At 35.0% G+C, this 26,695-nt stretch overlaps 1 protein-coding gene across 1 annotated transcript in view; it reads right to left on the reverse strand.

The window, feature by feature from the left end:
- LOC129453022 (muscle M-line assembly protein unc-89) overlaps positions 1-26,163 on the reverse strand; it is a 49,100-nt gene extending 22,937 nt beyond the window's left edge. The window contains exons 1-3 of the mRNA XM_073865293.1: positions 26,042-26,163; positions 10,016-10,291; positions 3,769-4,065 (exon numbers count right to left, since the gene is read on the reverse strand). Coding sequence (XP_073721394.1) covers positions 3,769-4,065; positions 10,016-10,291; positions 26,042-26,087 — 619 coding nt within the window. The 5' untranslated portion in view covers positions 26,088-26,163. The remainder of the gene's footprint in view (positions 1-3,768; positions 4,066-10,015; positions 10,292-26,041) is intronic.
- Positions 26,164-26,695: the final 532 nt, after the last annotated feature.

The following is a 26,695-nucleotide window of genomic DNA, read 5'->3' on the forward strand; positions in this document are numbered from 1 at the left end:
CAAACAACATGACACAGACAAAGAAAACGCGAAACACTGTTTAATTTCAGTTTGGGGAGAACGTCAGTTTCATAAACAGTTCCATGCCTCTGAGAAGTAAATTTGACTTTTTTTTTAAAGTCGTGTTTTATTCAGAAACTGACTTGTAACTGACTTGTTTCTCCGTCTAGAACGCAAGTAAATGCTTCTTTAAGCGCTTTTATATTTAAAAGAAACCCGCAAATTAAAAGGAAATGACGCGATTTACGTGTATATTTACAGCTGGTCTATTCGCACTGGATTTGTATTACCTGAGGTAATTTCTCCGGACCTTTTTACAGAAGGCAAAAGACGCCGTAATCTTTACTGACATTGTCCGTAATGATTACTGACATGGAGCATTCGGACTGGACTAAAATCACAGAGAAGCTCTGATAAAAACTTGCTTTACCCCACATCCCTATGTAAAACTAATCCCGTCCGAATAAGTCGTTGTGCCCGGAGTCGGGCTAATGTCCACGCTAGCTGCTGTATGTTTTGCATTGAGATGCTCGATGTGCTGCGGTGATATGTGAATTCCTTGTTGCATAGCTTACACACAACCATGCTTTTATCGACGCTTACATCCGTTCGTTTTTTATAAAAAAAATTCCCATCCACGGGGCCAACCAAAGCGATCTCATCAGCCTCTTGGTTCATGTTCACTGTGGTTTGTTGTGAAGTCATGAACGCTAGTTGGTGCTCCAGTATAATCGGTCCGCCGAAACTCATGAGAAATGTTCCGCGGTGCAAAAATAAGTGCGATTAAAATGCGTAAAAAAAAATGTTTAACGCGTTATTTTTGTGTAATTAATTAATCTTAATTAACGCGTTAAAGTCCCGGCCCTAAATAAAACATAATGAAGTTTTGTCCTTATCTGTCATTTTTAATGTAAATTATTTTTAATGTGTTACTTTATTATTAATACAGCAACGGTTTACCATGGTTGAAAAAATAACGACAAATTAATCAAATTAAGACAGACGTGTAGTGGAGGACTTTTATTATGCTTTTATTTTCATATTATTATGTTTTATTTTTCATCCTATTTTTCATTTTTAAATTACAATCATAAGCTCATAAATTGTGATTCATATGGAGATCATGTTTTTCTGCTAACGTACAGAATTATGCTCTTTCTGTCTTCTGAGCAAAGTACAATGTCCAAGGACTTAAACATCATGTACTGAGAACAAGACATACGTTTTATGATTTCACTATTTGTGTTTAACTGTTTATGTTCTTAATCACTGGCAAATTGAAGCTTATCTTCTAAATGACGTAGAAACTGATGACTACACATGTTTCAGCATCTTACTATAAATGTGTGTTCAACCTTGTAATCGGGGCTCTTAGGTTTTTAAACTTCTAGCACCATGGGGGTGAGAGCCTATTCTGCAGAATATATAAAATTCAGACAAAGAAAATTCTGTCGACAGTGTGTCTGTGTGATCCTTGACTTTGACTCTTAGTGAGTATTATTTGATGCGGCTAAAATTCCACGACACACGATTGAGAGAAAGTATGTCTATAAACAGAGCGCAGCATGGAGCGCAGCAGTAAAGGAGGCTATCAACATGGCCGCCATGACAAGTAATGACGTCACGACGCCCAAGCCCTATAACCTGCCCACGCTGAATGACGCTGAATGACGGCATTTGATCACTGTTTAGGTGCTGGAATATTTAGGTGCCAGATATTAGTACGAAAACACACAAAATGGGCCATAAAGAAAATATAAGTTCAGACTTTGTCTTTCAGCAATAAATCAGAGACATCGCTAACACTAACCAACACATTCTCACTTTATAAATTTCCCAAATTGTCACATTAATTGCTAAACACATGGAGACATGGGGGTGGGCTCATTTTACTCAGGCATCCAATCAGTCTCTCAGGATCCTTATAGAGGTATTAAGTGACACCCCTAGCAACCAAATATGAGCAGCCTAGCACCACAAAATTCAAACGGTTATATATTTAAATCTGAATGTCATGGCGACATAGGGGTTGCTTTATATCATATATGCTGGCAAAAAGCCTATGGAGCATCATCATTGGCCAGAGATGGGACCATGTGCAAGTCTCAAGTAAGTCTCAAGTCTGAACCTTCAAGTCTCAAGTAAGCCCCAAGTATTTTTTTGCTTGGGCAAGTCAAGTCGAGTCGACTCACAGGCTATGTCAAGTCAGTCAAGTCAAGTCAAGTCCTGTAGTGTGTCCACTGTAAAATATTTGCTATCAATATTAAATGTTATAAGAAATATTTGTAAATAAATAATTACTGTTCCAACTTTATTATAAGGGTCCACCATACTGCTAGTAATATATTACTAATATACTAATTAAGCTTAACCAACTTTATTGTAAGGGTCCTATTAGGAGTGGTTCATATTGGCAGAAGCACAGTTTAATAATAATTAGTTAAATATGTCATTAACTTTTATATTAACATATAGTTTGTAAATAAACATTTAAATGACGTAAGAAATAACTGTTAATTAGTGCCAAAAAGTCATTTAGTTAACTATTAATAAATATATTAGTTAATAGATTGGCGGAGCATGGAAGCAGCTCATGTGCAGCATGCAATAAACGCCGAACCGGGACAGAAAAGCACTTGTTTAAAGGGGACATATCATGAAAACCTGGGCCCTTATTCTTGAAGCTTATTATAATCCTCTCAGTGAGCTCCTTATTTATCTTATAAACTTCTATGTAGGAGTCTTAGCTTAAGAGCGATTCAGGTCCAATCTGAGAGCAACTCTGAGGAAGGAAAATACAAAAACTTTTATCTTAGTGAAGAGGCTGACCCCGTTCCTACGTATGACACAGTCTTATGAAGACTCTGATTGGTTGGTTGTCCAAGAAGGAAGATAAAGAGTGCTTTTAAGTGTAGGGTCTATTATAAGCCATCAGTTTAAAATTACAGGTGTACTTTTTTATTTTTATGTACCATGCTGTTAATGTCATACTTTTAACATATATTATAGGAAATAAACAGAGGTTCTGTGTTCTTGTGATCACTTTCCTTATAGACATCTGTAACTGACCCAAATTATCTCTGCTGCATAGTGGCATTTTTTCCAGTTACCAAATCTGTTACTGTAGTTAATGTAGTGATTACTTCTATTTTTGGCACTAAGGCATTTTTGTACTGTGTTAGAGATGTTAACATGTCTTTAATAAGATCAGTCACAAACATGATTCCTGCACGATCTAATGTGTTGTGTCTTATTAACTTACTGTCATGCATTGTGTGCAACACTTTTTGTCTCCCTCTTCGCGTTTTGTCCACTCTTCCTGCTGTTAAAATTTTTTTTAAGACTCTTAAAAGTCCTCGCATGTACTTCTAACAATATTGGACCTCTTTTAAAGGTTAAGATGCTTTCTGAATTACTTTCTTCTTTACTAGGATCTTTTCTTTCATTTTAAGGATAAACGCCCACATTTCTTACTATTTTGTTACTAGGAGCAACTCTTTGCACTATAATGTTTCATAAATACGAGCCCTGACTATTTCCATGTTTAAGTGTTATAATTGGGCCCCAGTGCTTCTATCAACCTAGAAGATATGAAAAACACCAACCCAGTGTATACATCTTTACATGTAACATTCATCTGAAATACAGAACCTCAGTTTAATATCTCACCCATGAATCAAATACACATCTGTGTTGATTTCATATCATGTTGTTCAGATGTAGATCACAGATTTAAAGAGACTGATATATGAAAAACAAGATACTCACCACTAACAGTAAGACTGAATCTCTTGTGAATGATCTGTTTGCTGCTAGTGATGTTTACATCATATTGTCCAGACTCATTCATTTTGATCTGTGTAATGATGAGAGAGCCACGTGAATCCACATGCAGTCTGTCTCCGAATCTCTCCTTATTGAAATAATCTGAGGGGATTCTTTTGTCCACTTTAGCTATGGAAGTGTTTTCAAACTTCCACTCGATCACATCATCTGTCTGCGGTTGTGTATCAGTGTTCAGAGTGACAAATCCTCCCTTGACCCCTGATACTGACTCCACTTTATCTGTTACAGAGAACAAAACAAAACCACAGAGATTAAACTTTACAAATGTTTCTGCTTCAAAGTCGCCTTTCTAAGTGAATTTTCCAGAATAAATAAACATATACACTGCAAAAACCCGGGAGTTAAATTAACACTGCTCAGAGTTTATATAGGTCCACTCCCCAGAGTGTTAAAAAAGTAACACCGAAGAGAGTTAAAAGCTACAATCTGTGACTTTATTCTCTCTATCACCATCTCTGTTTGAAAACTGAAATTGCATTTTAGATCTTACTTGTAGAGTTATTTTCTTAACTTATGTTAAGATGTTGGCTGTTTTATTTAAAGTCACCATTATTGTGATTAGTGGTTGTTTTAATTGGACTCTTGAGTCTTAGTCTTAGCTTTTCAGCTTTTTTGGCTGGTATAATCACATGTGTTAAAAACATGTGTTTGTGGCCAAAGAGGAGACACTAGTGCATTTCTATGATTATAATGGTTGTTAGGATATACTTTCAAATAGCACTATTAAAAAATATTTTATTTAGTGGTTTCTTACTAGAAGTATTTATTTCTGTCAATAATATGATACTGTAGTATGAGATCCAGCCATCTCATTGCAGTTTTTCATTCTGAACCATTTTTTAAACACTGACACTTAAAATTAACTGCTCTACAATGTAGACACACAAATATCAAGAATCAGAGTATGAATCACAATGATGGTGACAATAAAATGAAAAGCTTCGTGCTGCAATGCATGCTGGGTATCAACAAATTACAAATCTCATCCAGAACTCCCAGAATGCACTGCGGCATGAATAAATAATGAACTTTTTTACCATTTTCTTTGTCACCATTGTTGAGATTCATACTTCAATTCTTGATGTCTGTGCATCTACATTGTTCAGCGGTTAATGTTTTTGTGCACACTAACAAAATCCTTCAGAATGATAAACTGCTATGAGAGTTCTGCATCTTGAACTGTAGTAATTTGTTATTAAAAGAAAATGAGGCTTCTGATGAGGGAGGAAAACTATACTAATAAATCTGTTCATTAAATAGTCATTAAATATATAAGTTTGAGATTTTGTTTCAACCATCAATACTCAATCACACTACAACCTTTTCTTTGCTATAACAACATGTTTTAAACACACTAAGATATAGCAGTTAGAAAAAACTAACAAGCTAATAGTCAAGAGTCAAGTCCAACTAAAACAACCACTGATCACAATAATGGTGACTTTAAATGAAACAGCAAACATCTTAACATAAGTTAAGAAAATAATTCTACAAGTAAGATGTAAAATGCAATTTCAGTTTTCAAACAGAGATGGTGATAGAGAGAATAAAGTCACAGATTGTAGCTTTTAACTCTCTCCGGTGTTACTTTTTTAACACTCTGGAGAGTGGACCTATATAAACTCTGAGCAGTGTTAATTTAACTCCCGGGTTTTTGCAGTGTATGATGAATATTGATTTGTATTCTGATCATAAGCAAATCTGTCTGTAGAGAGCAAATATAAAGATCATATGCTAATGTGTTTATTACTTGAATAACTGTATTCACAGCAGTTCAGAGTCAAAGTTTCTAAACTAAAAATTATCATCATGTCAGAAATCTAAATATTAAAAATACAGGAATTTCAGAGAATATGTAAAGTATTGATAGCAGATGATTTTACTCTTAATCACTCATAAACTTTCTTTACAGAGTTTAAAAAATGTACAAAACCGTGTTTATCTTAACAATAATGATGTTTTATTTCTTCCTGTGCCCAGTTGCATGAAAGCCTTAAGCTAAGAAATCCTTAAGATATAAGGTTAAGGGTACCCTTAATGAAACATGGGTTGCAAGAAAAAAACCTAAGGGTTCACTTAATGAATAATAAGGCTGTCAATAAGTATTTACCCTTAAATGCTGAAGTATTCCCTTAGGTTCTGCTGTGTGTTACTAGAAAGTGCTTAGTACACATTTTACCTTAAAAAATTAATGGACCAAAACAGATCCCTAAACATCACACGCAATGGCTGATTTAATCATAGACGTATTAAGACCTTGTGTTTTGACAAACAGTGTCACGTTCGTTTATTGCAAAGAGAGTTTGGGGTCGTTGGATTTATGAAATATATAATGTTCAATAAATCAAAGCATTAGGTTAGGTCACACAACACGTATAGTAAAACCATTTTTTGTCGGTGGGTAATGATTGCCTTTTTCACCTGCTACAAGTATATTTCATATCTGTGGGAAACATAAAATATGCATATTTTTCTTACAAAAGTACACTGAATACCATCAAGGCTTTTATTAACCCCTTACTGCCGTGTGGATTACTTCTGAAGGATTGATGCACTTTTTTGTGCTTAAAAGTGATGGACTCTGTGTTCTAGTGTTGTAAAGCGTAGAAGAGCCAAGACATTCACTAAAGTAACTCAAATTGTGTTCGTCTGAAAGTTGATGGAGATATGTATCTCAGATGGCTTGAGGGTGAGTAAATCATGGGGTCATGTTCATTTTTGGAAAACTATCCCGAAACCAGATGCCATGATCGACTTTGGTTGCATGGATATAGAAAAGTAGGCGTTTCATTCAGAAATAGACATGGCAGCAGACTGACAGTTGGAGGGGGTGGAGTTAACAAATGACCCCTCCCCCACATAAAATAACACACTAAACATTTTTATCACTCACCGTTGAGTTTAACGCTCAATGTCCTGTGTAAAATAAAATCGTTGAAGTTGATTTCCCCTTTATATTCTCCAAACTGTTCGGGTCTGATGTTTGTGATCGTAGAGCCAGTTAACTTGTTACACTACGAGGCATTTTTTGAATTTCCACATGAATGTGTCATGCCCAAATTTAAAAGCTCATCATAAACACATAGAGTGGAGTAAATGTAACATTTTGATGTCATTTTACAGAAAACGCTTCAAATTTTATAAAACAATGTTAAAAGTGCTAAACATGGTTGTATGTGTTGTCAGTCCTCTAATAAACACAAAAAATAAATAGGCGCTTTTTGATTTTTTTTCCCTAAAGTCTGTATATAAAACTGTATAACCCTGGCCATGTGTGCTCCAGAAACCTGCAGATAGTTTTGTTTGATTCCATGGGTTGTCAGGAAATTGTGGAAAAAACTACTTTTTGCTAGCTTATTTTCTTCAGGAAATATTCTAATTCATATCAAAGTAAGCAAGGTGTCCTGTTTTTGTAATTTCCACCTGTATTTGGCATACCCAAATTTGAAAGCTCCCCATACCCACAGACAGTGGTTTAAATGCATTATTTTGGTCTCATTTTACAGGGAACTGCTCATAATTTCATAATACGCTGCTGTAAAGTAATATACATTGCTGTATGTGTTGTTCATCTCATGGTAAATACAAAAAACATAGGGCACTTTTTGATTTTTTGTTCTAAATGATGTCTTTGAAAGTGTATAACTAAGGTCCTGTGTGTACTAGCAACCTGCAGATAGTTCTGTTTGATTCTAGTAGATGTCAGAAAACACTGCAAACAAGATTTTATACTCTATTATGTTGCGTTCAAGAGTTATTCTAATGCACCTCAAGGGATCCATTTTGTCAACCAAATCTCTAAGATGCCCACCTATCAAAAGTGCAAAAACAAGCTATTATAACTCACATTACCACCAAAATGTTCTTACTTTTACTTTATCAATAACATAGTAACATCAGAAAGACCCAATAATATGTTTTGTCATTTATTTATAGGGGGTTGGAGGTGAGGGGTGCTGGAGGTGTGGCCTCTTTGCACTCCAAACCCAACCCATTCACTAAACCACAAAAGCAGTTTTCATTCATTCATTGCGCTTCTAAAAACATATTACAGCAGTCTAGAATATAAAGCCACAATTGTTATTTACAACATGTCCAAAATAACAAACAATAACAACATCTATGCCCGAGTAGCATGTATCGCGCAGTTTTAACGAATTACTAAAACAATACAGAAGCACATTGCGTTTCTGACTTCAGCGGTATCGAAAGCAAAACAACTATTCCTAGAAACAGGAGGTAAATTGTGGAAATATTCACTGACTTAGCCTATGAAATGCAGAGTCTTCTACTTCAAGTCCCAGCCACAAAGTCCCAGTGACAAAGTCCACATCAGAGAGGCGATCTAATTTATGACGTTAATTCGGACACAAAACTCACACGCACAAAAACCATAAAACAATAGTCGATCTTGTTTGATCCATGCAATAAGATGCAAACCAAACAATGACACCAATTTTAAGGTATTATATATTTTGTTTCCTGTTTAAATAATTGCAATAATACGGTAGTATTGACATTGTCAGTGTAGATCACCGAGTTGGTCCAGACTAATTAGCATTAGCAAACTTTAGTATAGTCCTCTATAAAGATTAACAGAAATATAGACAGCAGTCCATGTTTTTTTCTATAGTGAGCTTGTGTTTTGTCTGTTTCTGTTTAGGCTACACCCATTCTGCATCTTTTAGGGTCAAAATAGCATTGAATTTTACTATGTTGCTGTATTTGAGTATCCAATAAGTGGTTTCTATTTCATTTGACATAATATGGTTAATTTTGTTTGTCAGTATTGTTACAGAGCATTACAGAACATTAGTCATTGTCCTGCCCCCAAAGTCTCAAAACTGAAAGTCATCCTGATCGATCGAGCGGGCGCGTGTTGTGCACAGGTTGTGCAGCTGTGAGCGCATAGAGAGAGTCGAGCGAGCGCGCTCATCCCAGCTGCGCGCGAATAGTGCTCTGATCTGCGCCGCTCGTATCTCTCGGTTTTAGGTCTGAATAAACGCCATACTTTTCCCTTTGACGCCATCGTTTTAGTGAAAATTCCACACGGTTCGTCCAAAATCTTTGTCTATCACGCGGTATTTGCTTGTTTAAAACTAATGCTGCTAATATGCTAAAGTTGTTTTGTATACACGCCTCCTGTTGCGCACAGCTGTATCTCAGCCTCTGATTTGCCGATCTGGTCAAATGACGCGTCTACGTAAAGGTCAGAGTCTCATCTTAATGGGCGATTATATTTAATCTGGATAGACGGAGGTTTAAGTGTTCTGCAGAATGTTTGACTTTTCATACCTTTTATTTACGGTGCAAGTTTTGTATGGCAAAGATTAGCCATAACTGTGGATTATTCTCACACACAACCACCCAGAGAGGTAAAATGGGCTCATTTTGAAGAAAACAACCTAACGAAACAGAATGTATAGCACTTGTGGCTATTTATATACGGCATGAAGCAGTTATCCGATCGGGAATGCGAGGTTTGTGTTTGTTTTGTCAGAACTATAATGTTCATACGTTGTTGTTTATTTGTCAATAGTTAGGTCTGTGGTTATGTTTTATTAAAATAAACGGTGTTACCTTAATTGGTAGAATGAGAGCTTTCATTTGACATATAACTTGCACATATTCGTACTTGAGCGTTATGGATAATAATTATATTCGTGAACATACATGATCATAACATGGTTATTGTTTGGTCAAATGAGGAATTTCAGTCTAAATATGTTATTTTAGGTCAAATAAATGCCAAAGTGGTGCACTCTTCTCCTGAAAGTAGACATTCTACGCTTTCAAACGAGACCGCATATGACGTCATTGAGTGACGTGAACATTTAATAATTAAAGGGACATATCAATGGACCCGACACAGGGTCCAGCCGAGTTTATCGGACTTTAACAGGTTAAGTCTTTGCCATTAAACGTCCACTTCACATCATCTGGCTGTTTTTGAACACCAGTGGGTAGAGTGAAAGAATCTCCCTTCATCACAGAAACTGTGATCACTTGATGTATTTCAACAACAAACAAACAGAGAACAAACAAATGCTGTCAGTAATTTTCATGATCTTTAACTAAATATGCACATATGAAGTCCAACACCTAAGACAGACAACACAAAACAATCTGTATCTTCATATATAGTGAACACCACAAATAAACTGCTTACCATTGAGAATAACATTGAATGTTTTGAATGGCTGTAATGTTTTGTCGTTGCTTCTCTTGATCTCCAGCTTATATTCTCCAGTGTCTTCAGTTCTGATGTTCTGGATGAAGAGAGATCCAGTTTGACTATCCACATTCGGTCTGTTTCTGGATTGATTATTAGTTCCAATTTCAATCCCTTTAAACTTCCAACGCCGCATTTCATGTATGGCATCAGGATTAAGGGTAACGTCATCTCCTGTCATCACTGACACTGTAACATAAGCAGAAAACACACCTGCAGACACAAACACAAACACTTTATTTAGTAAAAGATCAACTTAGATAAACACTGTTTTATTAAATGTGTGATCCACAATACAGTCTATTAATAAATGCAGTTTCTCCATATATATATATGAAAATCTGACTTTGTCCATGTTTAAGTACTATAATTGGGTCCCCAGTGCTTCTGTCAACCTAGAAAATGTGATAAAGATCAACCCAGTAACTTAGTTTTGGTAAACCATTCTCTGCAAACATGTGAAAAATATGTAATTGAAATTTGGCTCCCCTTGTGATGTCAGAAGGGGACAATACTGCCCCATAACTCTTCCCCTGCCAATGACGAGTTATCTCGTCAATTACGAGTTAATATTTACCTGATAAAGATGCTTTCCTGACAAGTTTTTGTGGTAAGCTGTAATTCACTAGATGGCGCTCTTAACCAATTTATAAAAACTGAAGCAAAAATCATTGTATTATAAATTTAATTATTTATAAACCTCGTGTATGTTTTGATAATCATTCTGGATCTGATCTCTCACAAAATTCCTTTACAAAAATGCAAATTTTAAAGCTTTTTGCTCATTTTTTTATTTTTGAAGAGAAATATCCATATTTCAGTGGTTAAATAAGGTGAAAAAGTAAAGATAGCATGACATTTTTTTCCCGTTTTGTTTGTTTGTCTATTGTTTGTTTGAAAGCAGAGGGTCTGTTCTTTCATTTGATATATTTGTATGTTAATATATTTATAGAAGAAAATTTTTCCTGGCATGCATTTTGTGAAACTTTTGTTAAAATCACAAAAATGCTGGTGGGCAACTTTTCTTAAAAACTCTGGTGTGAAAGAGTTAATCTGCATTATCCAACCATGACACTGACATTTAATGCAGGGATCAACTCATTTGCATTTTAAAGGACACACACAAAAACGGCACATTTTTACTCACAGCTACAAAGTGTCAATTTTAAGATGTTTTAAATTATTTATAGGATATTTTGACCTAAAACTTCACATACGTACTCTGGGGACACCAACGATTTATTTTACATCTTAAAAAAGGGTAACGCCTTAGATTACGACCCGCAATGTACTGTGTAATTAAACAGAATTTACAGCGTACTTACTTATTTACAACAAAGTACCTCTACAGTACGTATTGTAGGTATACAATATGTTAAGTTTGGGGTAATAAATGGGTAAGGAATGGGATGTTATAAATGATTTAAACTCTAAATATTTTATAACTACAGGGTACCTATTGTAATATTACGTGGTATGTATGACTTAGGCAAGTCTATTGGGAAATTATTTATTCATTTTTTTGTTATGATTTTATTGTGAATTTTTCATATTTGCTACTTACCTGATAAAAGTGCGTTGTATATACAGTCGATATCTACGAGCCAAGTGGGCAAATCACTTTTTTTGAAGTTACTGATATGCCTTTAATATTTGTGGGCTGTAATTTAAAGTGGTGCTTTGTTTCCCTATGAAATTATAGGGTAAATACGGTGTGCTGTATATACAATCTGAGATTCTTGATTCTTGTTAAAAATGTTTTATTTCAAATGACACAATAACGACAATAAAGCAGCACACTATTTTGTTCATTTTTATGTGTTATCATCACTCTAAAAAAACAAACGGTGCTATATAGAACCAAATCTGTTGCTTTGGATCGTAATCATAGAAGAACCGTTTTTAGTGCCATATAGCACCGGTGAAGCACCTGTGTAGAGCCATATAGGGGCCATATAGAACCACTATAGCACCAAATATGGTTCTACATAGGACTATATGGTTCTACACAGGTGCTTCACCGGTGCTATATGGCACTAAAAACGGTTCTTCTATGATTATGAGCAAAGAACCACTTTTGGTGCTATATAGCACCGTTTGTTTTTAGAGTGATTGGTAACATAAAAGTTTGCAACATGTGTAAATACAAGCATATTAGCCAAATATAATTTATGCAATGGCAAACCAGAATGAAACAACAGAAGATCCAGCTCACGCTGAAGCAAAAGCCTGTCTGCCTGGAACATGATCCTGAGAGGAAATTTCTTACTAGGAGAGTTTAAGAACGTAATACACTGTGGAGTACAGCTGCAAGGGATGTGAGCAGGATCAGCACGCATTGTTAATACATGACCATGACCAACGCGTTTCAAATAATGTTGTTTTTTAAGAAAGTTGCCAGCTAGCAGCAGGTTAATTTAAGCTTAAGTTTCATGCCCATATTACAGTTTTTTTCGATTGCTAAACGACAGTGGGCACAACTGGAGTCACATGTGCAAAACTCTAACTACAGTCTGCACAGCAGCAGTTCATGTGGACCAAACTCTAGTTCATTTTTCATTGCTTGAACACAGTTTTCAAAACTCTACACACTTATCCCATGACTTTAAACACAACCTGCACAACACTGTGGATTTACAGCACTTTGTTCAAATGCTAACACACTGCTGTCACAACTGTCAACCACACATTCAAAACACAATTGATTTCAGCCTTGGGCCTTTCAAACAGTACTGATTGCAATTTCATATAAATATAAATTCCAATGTCATATATATATATAAAATATAACTTTTTATATAAATATGATAGGTAGAGCTCAGAAAGACTAATTTTGGAAATGAAACAAAGAAGACGGGTTTGTGGAGGGAGAAGGGTGGCATGTAGTGGTCTGATGGTAGGAGAGGCACGATCAGCCCCTCAATTATTTGTTTGAATTACAGTATGTACTTTTAGTTTCTACCTTTTTTTCTCATTACTGTAATTCCATAAATTACTCCAGACTACTGAAGCAAACTGCTAATTTTCATTTACCTTAAAGAATTATGATGTTCTAAAAAAATCATGTGATAAATCAATCAATCAATAAATAATTATTTGAAGAAAACATTACTTTGTATGAAGTCACTGAAATTGTTGAAACTGTAAAGATGAAAAGTTAGTATTTTTTGCATGTATTTGTGTTTGATGTTAGTGTTTTTCCTCTCAGTGTGTTGTGTGTGACAGTGTGTGTTATCTCATTGAGGGTTGTGTTTAGTGTTTGGCTGCACTGAGCTGTTTTGAGCAGAGATGGGCATAAATACATTGAAATGTATTTCAAATACAAATACAAAATACTGTGTTGAAAAATGTATTTAAATACAAATACAAAATACTGTGTGGAAAAATGTATTTAAATACAAATACAGTATTTTGTATTTTGAAAATACACAAAATACATCTGAAATTGGTGATTCAGTGCAAGTATCCCTATTATGCTGAAATCTATCTGGGTCTATTTCTGAATGCCAAAAAGCATTTAGATCTGTGCAACTGCTTAGAAACTTTCGTTTTATTTTACATACCTCGTTGTTTGAGATATCTTTGTTATGACAACTTGACATAAACCAATACAACACAACTTGTTATAAATCATAAACAATTAAGAAACTATCTAGCTTTGTGGGTTAACATTACATTAAACTGTGATTTTAATGTCATTAAGTGTTAATACTATGTCAAATTTATTATAAATTATTAATACTCGGTCAAATAAACATTATGAACTGAAGAATATTCATGATGCTGTTATAAAACTATTTAACAGAGTATTAACACTTAATGACAAATAATATTTGTGCCACTGTAGTTGAGGTCAAGAAAAAATATTCATTATGCTGTTATAAAACTATTTTACAGAGTATTAACACTTAATAACATTTTAATGACAAATTCAGTTTGTATCACTGGTAAAAAGTGGTCAGTTATGTTGTCTTGGTTAATGTCAAGTTGTCATAACAAAGACATCTCAAACAATGTCATCTTTGCAATAAAAATGACATAATTGAACAAATGACACTTAATGACAGTAGTCATAAACGTCAATAAAATCTCCTTCATATTCACGACACGTGTCATGTCATGGTTATGAAGGTGTCATGTCAGACCCATTCAAGTAAAGTGATGTTTTATAAAAACATGTATATAAAATATATAAAATCATGTATCGGCAAAATGACCCACAACCTAATCAGTTTATATGTGAAGAAATCCACGTATTTACAAACTTCTCACGAGACGAGTGCTTGACAAATTATTCGGCAAACTACTTCCTCTCATCGCTGCTTTTTGATGGTTTTGAAAACAATTACTCAAGAGTCGCCCTCTGTCATTTCACAGAATTATACGACGGAGAGCACGTCAAGCATAAAAGTCTTGTAGGTTTACTGAGGGGCCCGCAGGCCATGCGAATTGCAAAAGTGTAAACAAGGGTTTGACTGCACAAAGCCGCGTCACGTGTGAAAGGGCCTTTAAAGGAAAGCACCACCGTTTTTCAATATTTCACTGTGTTCTTACCTCAACTTAGATGAATGAATACATACCTATCTTTTTTCAATACGTGCACTTAATCTTTGCACAGCGTGTCATGAATGTGTTAGCATTTATCCTAGTCCCATTTATTCCCAAACAGGGAAGAATTTAGAAGCCACCAAACACTTCCATGTTTTCCCTATTTAAAGACTGTTACATGAGTAGTTACATGCGTAAGTATGGTGGCACAAAATAAAACGTAGTGATTTTTAAGTGGATAAAAAATGAGAACTATATTGTATGGCGGAAGAGCACTTAGTTTACAGCACTTCAACCTCTGGCACAGTAACATCATCACTCCTGCAAACTAAGTGCTCTTCCTTCATGCATTGAAAATAGATAGTTATGTATTAATTTGTCTAAGTTGAGGTAAGAACATAGTAAAATATTGAAAAATAGTGGTTTTCCTTTAAGTCAAAAGTGTAGGCCTATTTGTCAGCGTTTCACACTCTCTCAGTCGTGCATTAAACTGCATGCCAACGTGCAAGTGTAAATCTGAATTTCCTTTCGCGACAGTTATAATAACACAAATCACATCACAACTAATAATTCAATTGCTCTTGCTTTTTTCCCACTCCAACATTTTAATTATTGCCCACTAAAAGCTGCACAGATATATTTGCTTACCTGAACTCTGGTGTCTGGTCTGAACTAGTTGATCCATGAAAACAGCACCCTGACTGGTTGACTGGCTCAAAGTATTTTGAGTATTTTAAAAATACAAAAATACTCATCTTAAATGTATTTAAATACAAATTACATTTCATTTTTTCAAAGGCTTTAAAATACAAAATACAAAATACTATTTTGTATTTCAAATACGTATTTTAAATACATGTATTTAAAATACTGTCCATCCCTGGTTTTGAGTCATGTGTTAAGAGTTGTGTTGCTTGAAGTGAGTTTTGCAGGTGATATGTACAGTTTAGCTCACGTGACTTTTGGTATTGTAGACTGTAGTTAGAGTTTGGCACATGTAGCTCCAGTTGTGCCCACTGTCGTTTAGCAATCGAAAAAAACTGTAAAAAAAAATGTCTAAGAATATTAAGACAAAACTGTTTTTGTATGATAATGTTCGTGCATACCGTACTATGATATTATCACATATGACCTATTGTGCAATAATTTGAGGTGAAGCTTCTCAATCAGTTGTTAACCCTGTTTTCATTTTTTAAAATAGTAGTTAAATGTATACATGGCCTGGCCCCCAATATAGTCTGTCAGTTGATACAAATACTCAGTAGTGATGGGGCAAAGACCAGAGGGGTAATAAGTGGCAAAGGAGTTCGGAGATACAAAACTACTGGGGGTCAATCATCCTATTAGTCTAGTAGCCAACTAGGTGAACCCGGAAATGTTGAGTACACCAAAGTTTTATTGCAGAAATGTGAAGTATGGGTCCCCAGCATACAGAAACTACCGGATGCTAATTTGCATATGTTGAGCAATTTGCATAATTTGCATAATTAGCAATATTAGCTTAATCGTCCATTTTGACCACATATTTTGCACTAAATGGCCAATTTCTACAATATGTGAGTGGTTTTAGAGGTTTTAGATGATGCTGATTTCATTTCTGGCATTTTCAGATTTTAAAGAGCTAATTTTATTACATATTTTGATTTATTTATTCAAATTTTTATTACTTTCAGTCATAATTTTAGGTTATTTTATGGTAAATAAAATAATCTAACATTTCAGAATCATGAGTGCACTTATAAATGTTGATTCATAGTGAGGCTAAATCCCCTCCTGACACTTTTGAAGATTCAAAATAGCTTTTTGGATAAACAATGAATCTTTGTTAGGCTGAATGTTATGCATTTCTGGATGAAAAAGCAATGCGGGTATTTGACATAATTTGGATCCTGGAACTGTATGATACATGGTAATCGGGTAAACTAAAACTTCGCCAGACGCAAGAGTTAAAACTGAGTCTGGGCAACCCGGGTCAGCTCGCCAAACGCAAGGCTAACCAAGAGGGCTTCACCTCTGCACCAAGGCAAACATGTAAATATACAACATATACATGCCATACAAGACAGGCCCCGCAAGTCACTAGGGCCATGCCAGAATAGCAGATGTGCTTTCCAGGTTGGTCCGCAAGTCGCAAAATCAAACGAGGACCCAGTTAAAACTCCACCAAACGGAAGAGTTAAAACTGAGTCTGGGCAACCCGGGTCAGCCCGCCAGACGGAAGGCTAACCAAGAGGGCCTTACCTCCGCACCACACAAAGCACACACTGGCTACCACCTTCAGGCAAACTGCTATGCCTCACAATTAATAAAAAGGCAGCCTCATCATCTTCACTATTCTCTTCTGTTCTGTCATCATCTTCTCCAGACCCTTCATCTCTTTCTTTGTGTTCTTGGTGTTGTGTAAGGATGTTGCAGTATATACCATCATTGCCTTTGCAAGAACAATAACTGGTACAGCCCAGACCTGCAGCTACACAGCTGCACTTTGCTGATGTACAAGGTTTCAACACAGCTTTGAAACCACAGCTGACAACATCTAACAAAGCAGGAGGAGCAACTGGACTTGAATCCTGTGTGGGCATAAGTAGTTCCTCTCCTTCCTTTAGACCCATCTTCTTGTCCCATCCAAACAAGGTGATATCCACAACCGGTGGATCAGGCTGGTCAGCTGATTCTCATAGTAGCACCTGTAGGTGGGCACGTCTTCCATGAAGGCGCATATTACGTTCTGTAGGAGGTAGTGCTTTCACTGCTGGGGGCCTTTTGCGCTTTCGGTAAATTTCATACGGGCTCCATCCAAGGTTACAGAGTTCCTCTGATTGTAAAGATATTTTAAAGTCGCTATTTTTGCCACTGCATGGTGCAAACAGACACTTCTTTCCTGACATTTCGACTTGATCAAAACGTTTCTCTTTGTTTTGAAAGTACTTAAAGGACAAGTTCGGTATTTTACACTTAAAGCCCTGTTTTCAGATTGTTTATGATGAAATAGTGAAATAGCATCTTTTGCAGCGATTTTTGTGTGAGCATATCAGTGAACACCCCTGACCACTCGCTGAGTTTCACGTCTTTGTAAATGAAAGTTTAATGCATTTTAGAAAGGATTGTTCCAGTGCACCATTAAACCCATTGTAGAGGTGTGAGGTGAAACAACAAACACCCAAAAATTCTCAGGGCAGCTGCATATGTCGAAATTTCAGCCAAAACCGTTCTATTTCATCATAAACAATCTGAAAACAGGGCTTTAAGTGTAAAATACCGAACTTGTCCTTTAAACCTAGATCCAAATGGTTAAATTAATACTACACAACAACTTGAGAAAGCAGCAAGAACACTGAATATCAAATGTTTTTAATCCATTTCTGATCAAATCACAAGAAGTCTGAATTTAAAAAAAGAATACAATTTTTTTTAATAATGGTAACTAATTTTTGAACACCAGATTCACTCACAAAATGGATCTGAATAGAAATTCACAATGTACTGAACAAAACTGTCACTATAACTCATTATAACCTTTTATCTTAATGTGAAAACATAAATATGATATAAGAATATAAAAATATCGGCAAGGATAATTTCGACTTTTAAAATAGACTATGCTCCTTTGCTTCACAACATACTTATTGTATATACAACAGCTCACTGCAACAGCTTATTTGCATAAAAACATGACCAGACCTCAAGAAATGTAAACATGAGTTCTTGTGATTCTGAAATGTGAGAATATAGTGTTTACCATAAAAATAACCTAAAATTTTGTTCGGAATTAATAAAAAAGTGTCTAAATTAATCCAAATCTGTTATAGAATTACCATTTTGAAGTCTGAAAGTGGCAGAAATGAAATCAGAATCCTCTAAAACCTCTAAAACCACTTACATATTTTAGAAATTGGCCATACAGTGCAAAATATGTGACCAAAATGGACAATTAAGCTAATATTGCTAATTATGCTAATTATGCAAATTGCTCAACATATGCAAATTAGCATCCGGCAGTTTCTGTATGTTGGGGACCTATACTTCCCATTCATGCAATAAAACTTTGGTGTACTCAACATTTCCGGGTTCACAATGGGGCTCTATGGGCTGGCTACTAGACTATATTCAATGAAAGCTTCACATCTGTGGAATATTAAAAGCTGCAATCAGCAGTTTTCTCCACAAAGCTAAAACAATGGCTGAAATCTTAACAGCAATGTGAACATTGAGTACACAGCAAAATCCCCGGTGTTAAATAAACACTGTGGGTGTATATATAATCCACTCCCAGATGGGTGTGTATAAAGACTGGTGTTAAAATTTAACACTGAAGCAGTGTTGAAGTTAATGAGATAATGAAGTGATGATTAAGACATTAATGGTGAACACCTGCTGGTCATTCTGTGTCAAATTAACTAAATTTTCCTGGATTTATTTTTGGAGAAAGTAATACTAACATTTTGAAGAAAGACAAAATGCAATAGATGAATACAGCGAAATCCCCAGTATTAAATGAACATTGTTGGGTGTATGACTCCAAAAGCTGCAATCTTTCACGTTTGCCTCTCTATCATCATCTCTGTTAAAAAAACTAAAATTATAACTTGCAGCGTTATTTTCTAAACCGGGATGATAAGTTTAACTTCTAAACAACTGTCAGAACAAAATACAAGTGCTCAACTATTCCAGCATCCACACACGTGATTTAGTAGACAAATCTTCTTTCAGACGTGATGTAATCACAGAATGTATCACATTAATAAGTTTTTGTTTGTTATGGGTTCATTTGAAGTCACCATTATTGTGATTAACGTTTCCTTTAGTTAGGCATTCTTCCTTTAACCTTCACTAAACTGATTTTCCACTTTTAGCAATTGTAACATTGTTTTATTAAGACTGCTTGTTCATTGCTTGATGTAGAGGGAAAACTTTTCATAGCATCTGTGATTGGTTATTAATTTTATTGTTTACCAATCATTAAAACATTTGATCACAAATAAATGATAAAGACAACAATGCAAATACAAACATGCTCTATGAAAGACACTGTTCTGAATAAGACTGCTGTAATGCTTTAGTTTTTTTTTTTTTTTTTTTGCTTAAGAGAGACATCATAACTTCTGATACAAATCTCAACAAGGGTGACAGTAAATGGTAAGAAATTTGCACAATTTTGTCATGTCACAATGCATGATGGGAGTTATGAATGAGTTTTATACAATCCTGGTACCCAGCATGCATTGCGGCATGAAGCTTTGTTGTTGATTGTCACCATGATTGTGTTTTATAGGCTGATTGTTGATGTCTCAGTGTGTCTGACTGACACCACAGATTAGATTTCGGTGAAAAATATTAACTCTTAAGGCTATATGGATTTCATGGGGTGGACCAAATATAAAATTATACACTTATATACAGTGATTATTTTTTTGTATGAGAACATTGAATCACAACACTTATGTTTTCATAGTAATTAACATTGTAACAGTTTAAGACTTCATTTCTCTCATCTTTCTCTGCTTTAATAGATGTGTTTTATAAACACACTGCCACAATGAGCAGAAAAAAACTAACACTAAACTTTAAGACCCAAGTACCCAACTAAAGGAAACACTAATCGGAGCAATGGTGACTAACTTTATTAACCAGATTTACAGCAGTTGTATCGAAGTTAAACTTATCCATGTAACTCTGCAAGCAAGTTGTAATTTTTGTTTTCAAACAGAGATGATGATAGTGTTTATTTAACTGTGGGGATTTCATCTATTACATTGAAATATTTTGTCTTTCTGCATTATTTTAGTATTACTTTATCCAGAAAAAGAGTCATCAAAATAAAAAAATTAAAGACAGGGAAAATTCTAAAATTAAGGTTGATTTGACACAGAATGACCAGCAGGTGTTCACCATTAATGTCTTAATCATCACTTCATTATCTCATTAACTTCAACACTGCTTCAGTGTTAAATTTTAACACCAGTCTTTATACACACCCATCTGGGAGTGGATTATATATACAACCACAGTGTGTATTTAACACCGGGGATTTTGCTGTGTACATACCACTGGCTTATTCAGGCTGGGTTAGTTTACATCTTCTTTCTGTATGCAGGTTGATTTACAACTTTATTGTTTATGGCTTTGTATGAAGTTGCATATGGGCTTATAGTAGGTATGACAAAATGTACAACACTGTGTGTGTGTGTGTGTGTGTGTGTGTGTGTGTGTGTGTGTGTGTGTGCGTGCGTGCGTGCGTGCGTGCGTGCGTGCGTGCGTGCGTGCGTGCGTGCGTGCGTGCGTGTGTGTAGTTATTTTGTTTTTTGTGATGATTGTGATGACTTGTTTTTCATTTGGTTGTCTTGATTTTATGTGAAAGCCTAACCACGGACAAGGACTGCAAACTAGCTTTTATGCTATATGCCCTATGTACACGGCATAGGTTGTCTCTGTGTAACAATGCTTAGTGTATATTGTCCCTGTTAAATAAACAAACAAATAAATAAAATAAAACTTTAGCTAGAACATAAATTGCCCAAAGTATCAAATATGATATAAACAAATATTGTGTGTAATACCCAAAGTATCAAATATGATCTGAACAAAAAAACATACTTGCAAATTATTTGTTAAAGGGCCTAATAAAGACTTCTGTCCATTATTACTTGGGTTAGGTATTAAAGGGTTAAAATAAAGATTACAATATTGTTTATGTCTATGGTATTTACCCTACTAAATTTATAACAAGAGGTAAACAAAGCACCACTTTAATTTACACTCCGCAAATGTAAGAGTTAGTTACCTGGTAACTCCTACCTACATATACAGATCAAAGAGTTGTTATTTTTTATTGCACTTGCCTTAAAACACAGATAATCAAATTAAATCAGCTGCACTTTTGCAATTATAATACAATTTATACAGAAATAAAAGTGATGTCTTGTTATATTTTATTTACCCAAGTGGCTCATCGACTGTTCTGTTCTTTATACAGACAAACGAACACAAGCTGCTGCTACGTCACCTAACTTTATTCAACTCACTTTGAGTAATCAAACATACACATGTGACTCTGGATGTCATTGTATCAGATGACCACTAGATGTCCTTATTACTTATATATGTATAACACATACAATATGTTACATCGACTACACACTTTCATCAGGTAAGTAGCGAATATGAAAAAAATCTAAATAAAATTATAACAAAAAATTTTCCATAGACGTAAGTCAATCATACATACCACGTAATATTATACCCCAGTCAACATTGATAGGTGGGCCCCACGTAGGTCCTATCTGGGCAGCATGTGTTACATGTGGGGCATGGGCTTCACATGGGCAATATATGTGGGTTTCCCTATGTGGGCCCCATATAGGTTTGCCCATGTGGGGTGATAAAGTGGGGCCCTCGTGGCATATGTGAGCAAAATAATTTTATGCTTGAAATGCATTTAAAATCATGAAATAATAACTTTTGGTTGATTGTCACTTTTATACAAAGAGCAAATAATATAACAGATATGATTTGATCAGTAAAAAACATTTAAAATAATTCATTATTTTTGACATTTAATTGTGATATTTATAATGTTCACCTGCTTATAAATTTATCAATTATTAATTTTATTTTAATTTGCACAGCTGAGAATGAGGGAAATGTCAGAAAGTTAATCAGTTTGTTAGTGTGTTAATTAAAGAAATGTTTCAATAATTCTGGAAGGAGCCTGATTAGTGGAGTCGGGTGTTTCATATAAGGAGACGTCATTATGACCTGCTCACTAGTGATGCAAAGTCCGATTAATTTCCGTGAACCGGTTCCGGACGTCATCCAGAAATGACATCACTACGCATTTATTTTCTACCCTGCTAAAAAAAAAACAATAGACACCATCACAGAAATTCTATTGGTTTTTTTGGGAATTGTATTGGTTCTAATGGAATATGGCCCAAAACACATTACAGTGTAGTGGTTTTAATGGTAAAAGCGTATGGTTCCTATTGGTATTTTAATGTAAACCTAAGTTGCCTAAGTTTTCAGACGCAGCCTTTGAGTCTGACGTGCTATTTCAACTGTGCGTCATGAGCAATTCTGCCCCTCTAGGACCCTGACTGGTACCTAGCAATAATGCCTTGTCCAAATTTGTCATTAATTTTTTGACACTTATGTTTTTTAGAAAATGTAAAACTACGGTGCAAGTTCACGTACTGCACATCAATGAATCAAAGCAAACGTGCAAGGACAGTGAGTTTTGCTGTGGATGATTTGGAAGTTCTTCATAAAACTGTTGAGCAAAGATTAATTGATGATCAGAATTAAGACCATCTCCAGAACAGTGAGCAATGTTTTTTTTTTTTTGTTTTTTTTTTGAGTCTCAAGTATTTTAAGAGTTTGATTGCTTTCAATTCTTATTTTAAGTGTTATGTTAAATTGTTAGTCATTATCTGCATTAGCAGTTTTTAAATGTTGATGATTATTTTAGCGTTGAAAGTGTAATAAAATGACAATAAAGTATTTTGATACATTGAACCTTTACAGTTTTTTATTTGATTTCTCATATTGCACCTCCTTCATGTTTTGTGATGTTATAGATGAATGAACTGTTTAATATTAACGCTGAAAACAGATATTTACTGAACTAAAATTATTTTGCTTTTATCAGTTATCAATTTTAATAAAAAATATTATTTAAATGAATATATTAAGTAAATTACAATTAAGCATTAATGGTATAATTATTACATAATAATCCAGTCCAGTACCCATTAAAAACCCATGGGCCCTGGTAAATAACATGTGGGCTTCATAGGTGAGGCAATGTGGATCTTATGTAAGTTTCCCAGCTGGGCCCCACATAAGCCCCACTCAGTTTCTATATCAAACCCACATGAGCTAGCCCAGGTGGAGCCATAGTGAAACCCATGGACAAACCCATATAGGCCCACATAGGAAGCCCATATTGGGCCCACATGAGCCTCACGTTACAATGTTGGCCTGGGACAATAGGTAGGCTAACCTGTAGTTATGAAATACTAAGAGTATAAATAGTTTATAATTGTCCATGTTCTCACCCCTTTATTACCCCAACTTAACATATTGTTCCCTTATACATATAAGAACATTCTGTAGGTACGATGTAAATTCTGTATAATTACGCAGTGCATTGCGGGTCGTAATACCTAGGAAAGTCTTGTGAAATGTTCCCTTTAAAAGTTTATATTGCAGTGAGTGTCCGATTATGCAATGTCTGTAGTGCGGTTAGTGAAAGGTTTTTAATACAAGGATGTCAGCATTTTAAGACATCCCAGTTAGAAATAAAAAGTTCTAAGAACGTTCCCTAGAAGTTCCCGAATGTTCCCAAAAACATTCTGCCGACGTTAAAAGCGGCTAGTTTTTTTTAAGTTCTAGGAACGTTTCTGTTGTCTGAACGTTAGAGTAATGTTACATTTTACCATTTTAAACGTTATGACAATGTCATGTTTTAATGTTCAAACAATGTTTAAATCAACAGCTGTTTATTATATTGACTTGTTTAATTGTTATGTAAATGATAGAGAAACATTGCATTTTATTATTTTAGAAAACATTATTTCTGTATGCAGTAAATATATTGCTGTAGAAAACTCAATTCACTTACTAGGTTTAGATGTTGATGTTTGTTTCATTTTAAGTCACCCTTATTGTGATTCGTGTTTGTTTTAGTTGGTCTCTTGACACTTGACTTTTTGCTTGCTAGTTTTTTCCTGGTTGTGTTAACTTTGTGTTAATGCACCACATTTGTTATGAACATGCCAAGTTAATAGTGTTATTCTGCGGTTGTTGGTACATAATGGTGAAGATCATCACCTAATTAATTTACTAATCAAAACTTTATTTTCTGTCAAAAATGTAAATGAGATCCAGCACTTTCACAGCAGTTTGTCATTAAGGAGTTTTAGAAACTTTGGACAAATATATCTGCTGTATAATTGGGATACACAAACATCAAGAATCAGACTATGAATCTCAATCATGGTGACAATTAAATTAAAAACTTCATGCTGCAATGCATGCTGGGTATTAACAAATTACAAATCTCATTCAGGACTCCCAGCATGCACTGCAGCATGGATAAATAAGGATTTTTTTAACAATTTTAATTGTCACCATGGTTGAGATTCATAGTCTGATTCTTGATGTTTGGGCATCCCAACTATACAGCAGATATTTTTGTCCAAAGTTTCTAAAACGCCTTAATGACAAACTGCTGTGAAAGAGTTGGATCTAATATACATTATTGACAGAAAATAAACTTTTGATTAGTAAATGAACTAGGTGATGATCTTTACCATTATGTACCAACAACCACAGAAATACACTAATAACTTTTCATAACAAATGTGGTGCATTACCACAAAGTTAACACAACCAGGAAATACCTAGTAGGCAAAAAGTCAAGTGTCAAGAGACCAACTAAAACAAACATGAATCACAATAAGGGTGACTTAAAATGAAACATCAACATCTAAACCTAGTAAGTGAATTGAGTTTTCTACAGCAATATATTTACTGCATACAGAAATAATGTTTTATAAAATAATAAAATGCAATGTTTCTCTATCATTTACATAACAATCAAACAAGTCAATATAATAAACAGTTGTTGTTTTAAACATTGTGTGAACATTAAAACATGACATTGTCATAACGTTTAAAATGGTAAAATGCAACATTACTCTAACGTTCAGACAACAGAAACGTTCCTAGAACTTAAAAAAACTAGCCGCTTTTAACGTTGGCAGAATGTTTTTGGGAACATTCGGGAACTTTCAGGGAACGTTCTTAGAACTTTTTATTTCTAGCTGGGATCCAGGAATTGAGTGTAAAAGCGTTTTTTATGCGTTTCCGGTGCAGATCAATGAAACCGAAAGTGTTTAAAACATGGGTAAAGAACGAGGTAAAGAACAAAACACGTTATAAAGTTATCAATATATTTGTATTTATATTATTGTGGAGTTGATCAATGTCTGACAAATGAAAAGATGAGAGAACTCCGTTATATGAGCCGCACCCAAAACACACAGACTCTGAAAAACACTCACTCTTTACACCACCATAGACTTTTAAACAGAATACCGTTTAGTGGTTATTCTTAATTATGATTGTACACTGCTAAAACAGCGACACATGTGTTTAAATGCGCACACGAGAGACAATAAAAGAGATGCGCAACGTTTTCCTTCAGACGCAAGAGACCTGCTGTGAAAATACATGCACAGTTTGCAAAACAACACTCTTACAGGATAAACATGCTGCATAATATTACTCTTATCATCACTGTTTGCAAATAATAATAATAATAGTTTGGCGATACAAGTATATGCATTGTGATAAAAGAGAAACGTGCATTGAATCAATATGAAATCTGTAAGCAATAAAATAAATCTTACTCACCAGCCAGAAGCAAAGAAAAACTGAAGAGTAATAAATAATCCGACATGTTGATGTTTGTCTATTCTGTACTCATTGTCTGTGGATCAGTGATGATAATGCTGCACTGTACAGATCAAGCAGTCACGTGACGTCTCTAAAGGATGCTGAGTTGCGTCACACTATTTGAAAGTGTCCCCAAATGACCCCCGATAGCAAAATCCCATCATAGGGTGTCGCTAATGTGATCGTTTTAAACATAACATTCACGATGCTTCACAACCTTTTGTAGGACGTTTATTTTTAAGAGTGTACCTCTCTTATATTAATTAATTAAATGATCAAAGATAAAAGCCAAACACAAAATATTACTTTTAATCAGTATCTTAAAGTTTGTTCATTGTTTCTGTTTTATTAATTAAGGGCTTAAAGTCTCACAATCAAGCACACTCACAACAATGTATGTATTTTATCTGTGTGGCTGGCAGTAGATGATGTAATGATGTTGGTGCTGACTGTTCTACTGTTGCAGATGACGTCACTGAAGCCCCCTCGTGACACAACAAGTAACACACTCAGGCTTTTGTATAGGTCTTTCAGACTGGGTTGTTTGCAATCCTGATGTTTTCCTTACAGCTTGAGGCTAAACAGTATAAGCCGTTTTCTCCGTAGACAGTG

The sequence above is a fragment of the Misgurnus anguillicaudatus genome, unplaced genomic scaffold, assembly GCF_027580225.2.
Source record: "Misgurnus anguillicaudatus unplaced genomic scaffold, ASM2758022v2 HiC_scaffold_31, whole genome shotgun sequence".
NCBI classification, from domain to species: Eukaryota; Metazoa; Chordata; class Actinopteri; order Cypriniformes; family Cobitidae; genus Misgurnus; species Misgurnus anguillicaudatus.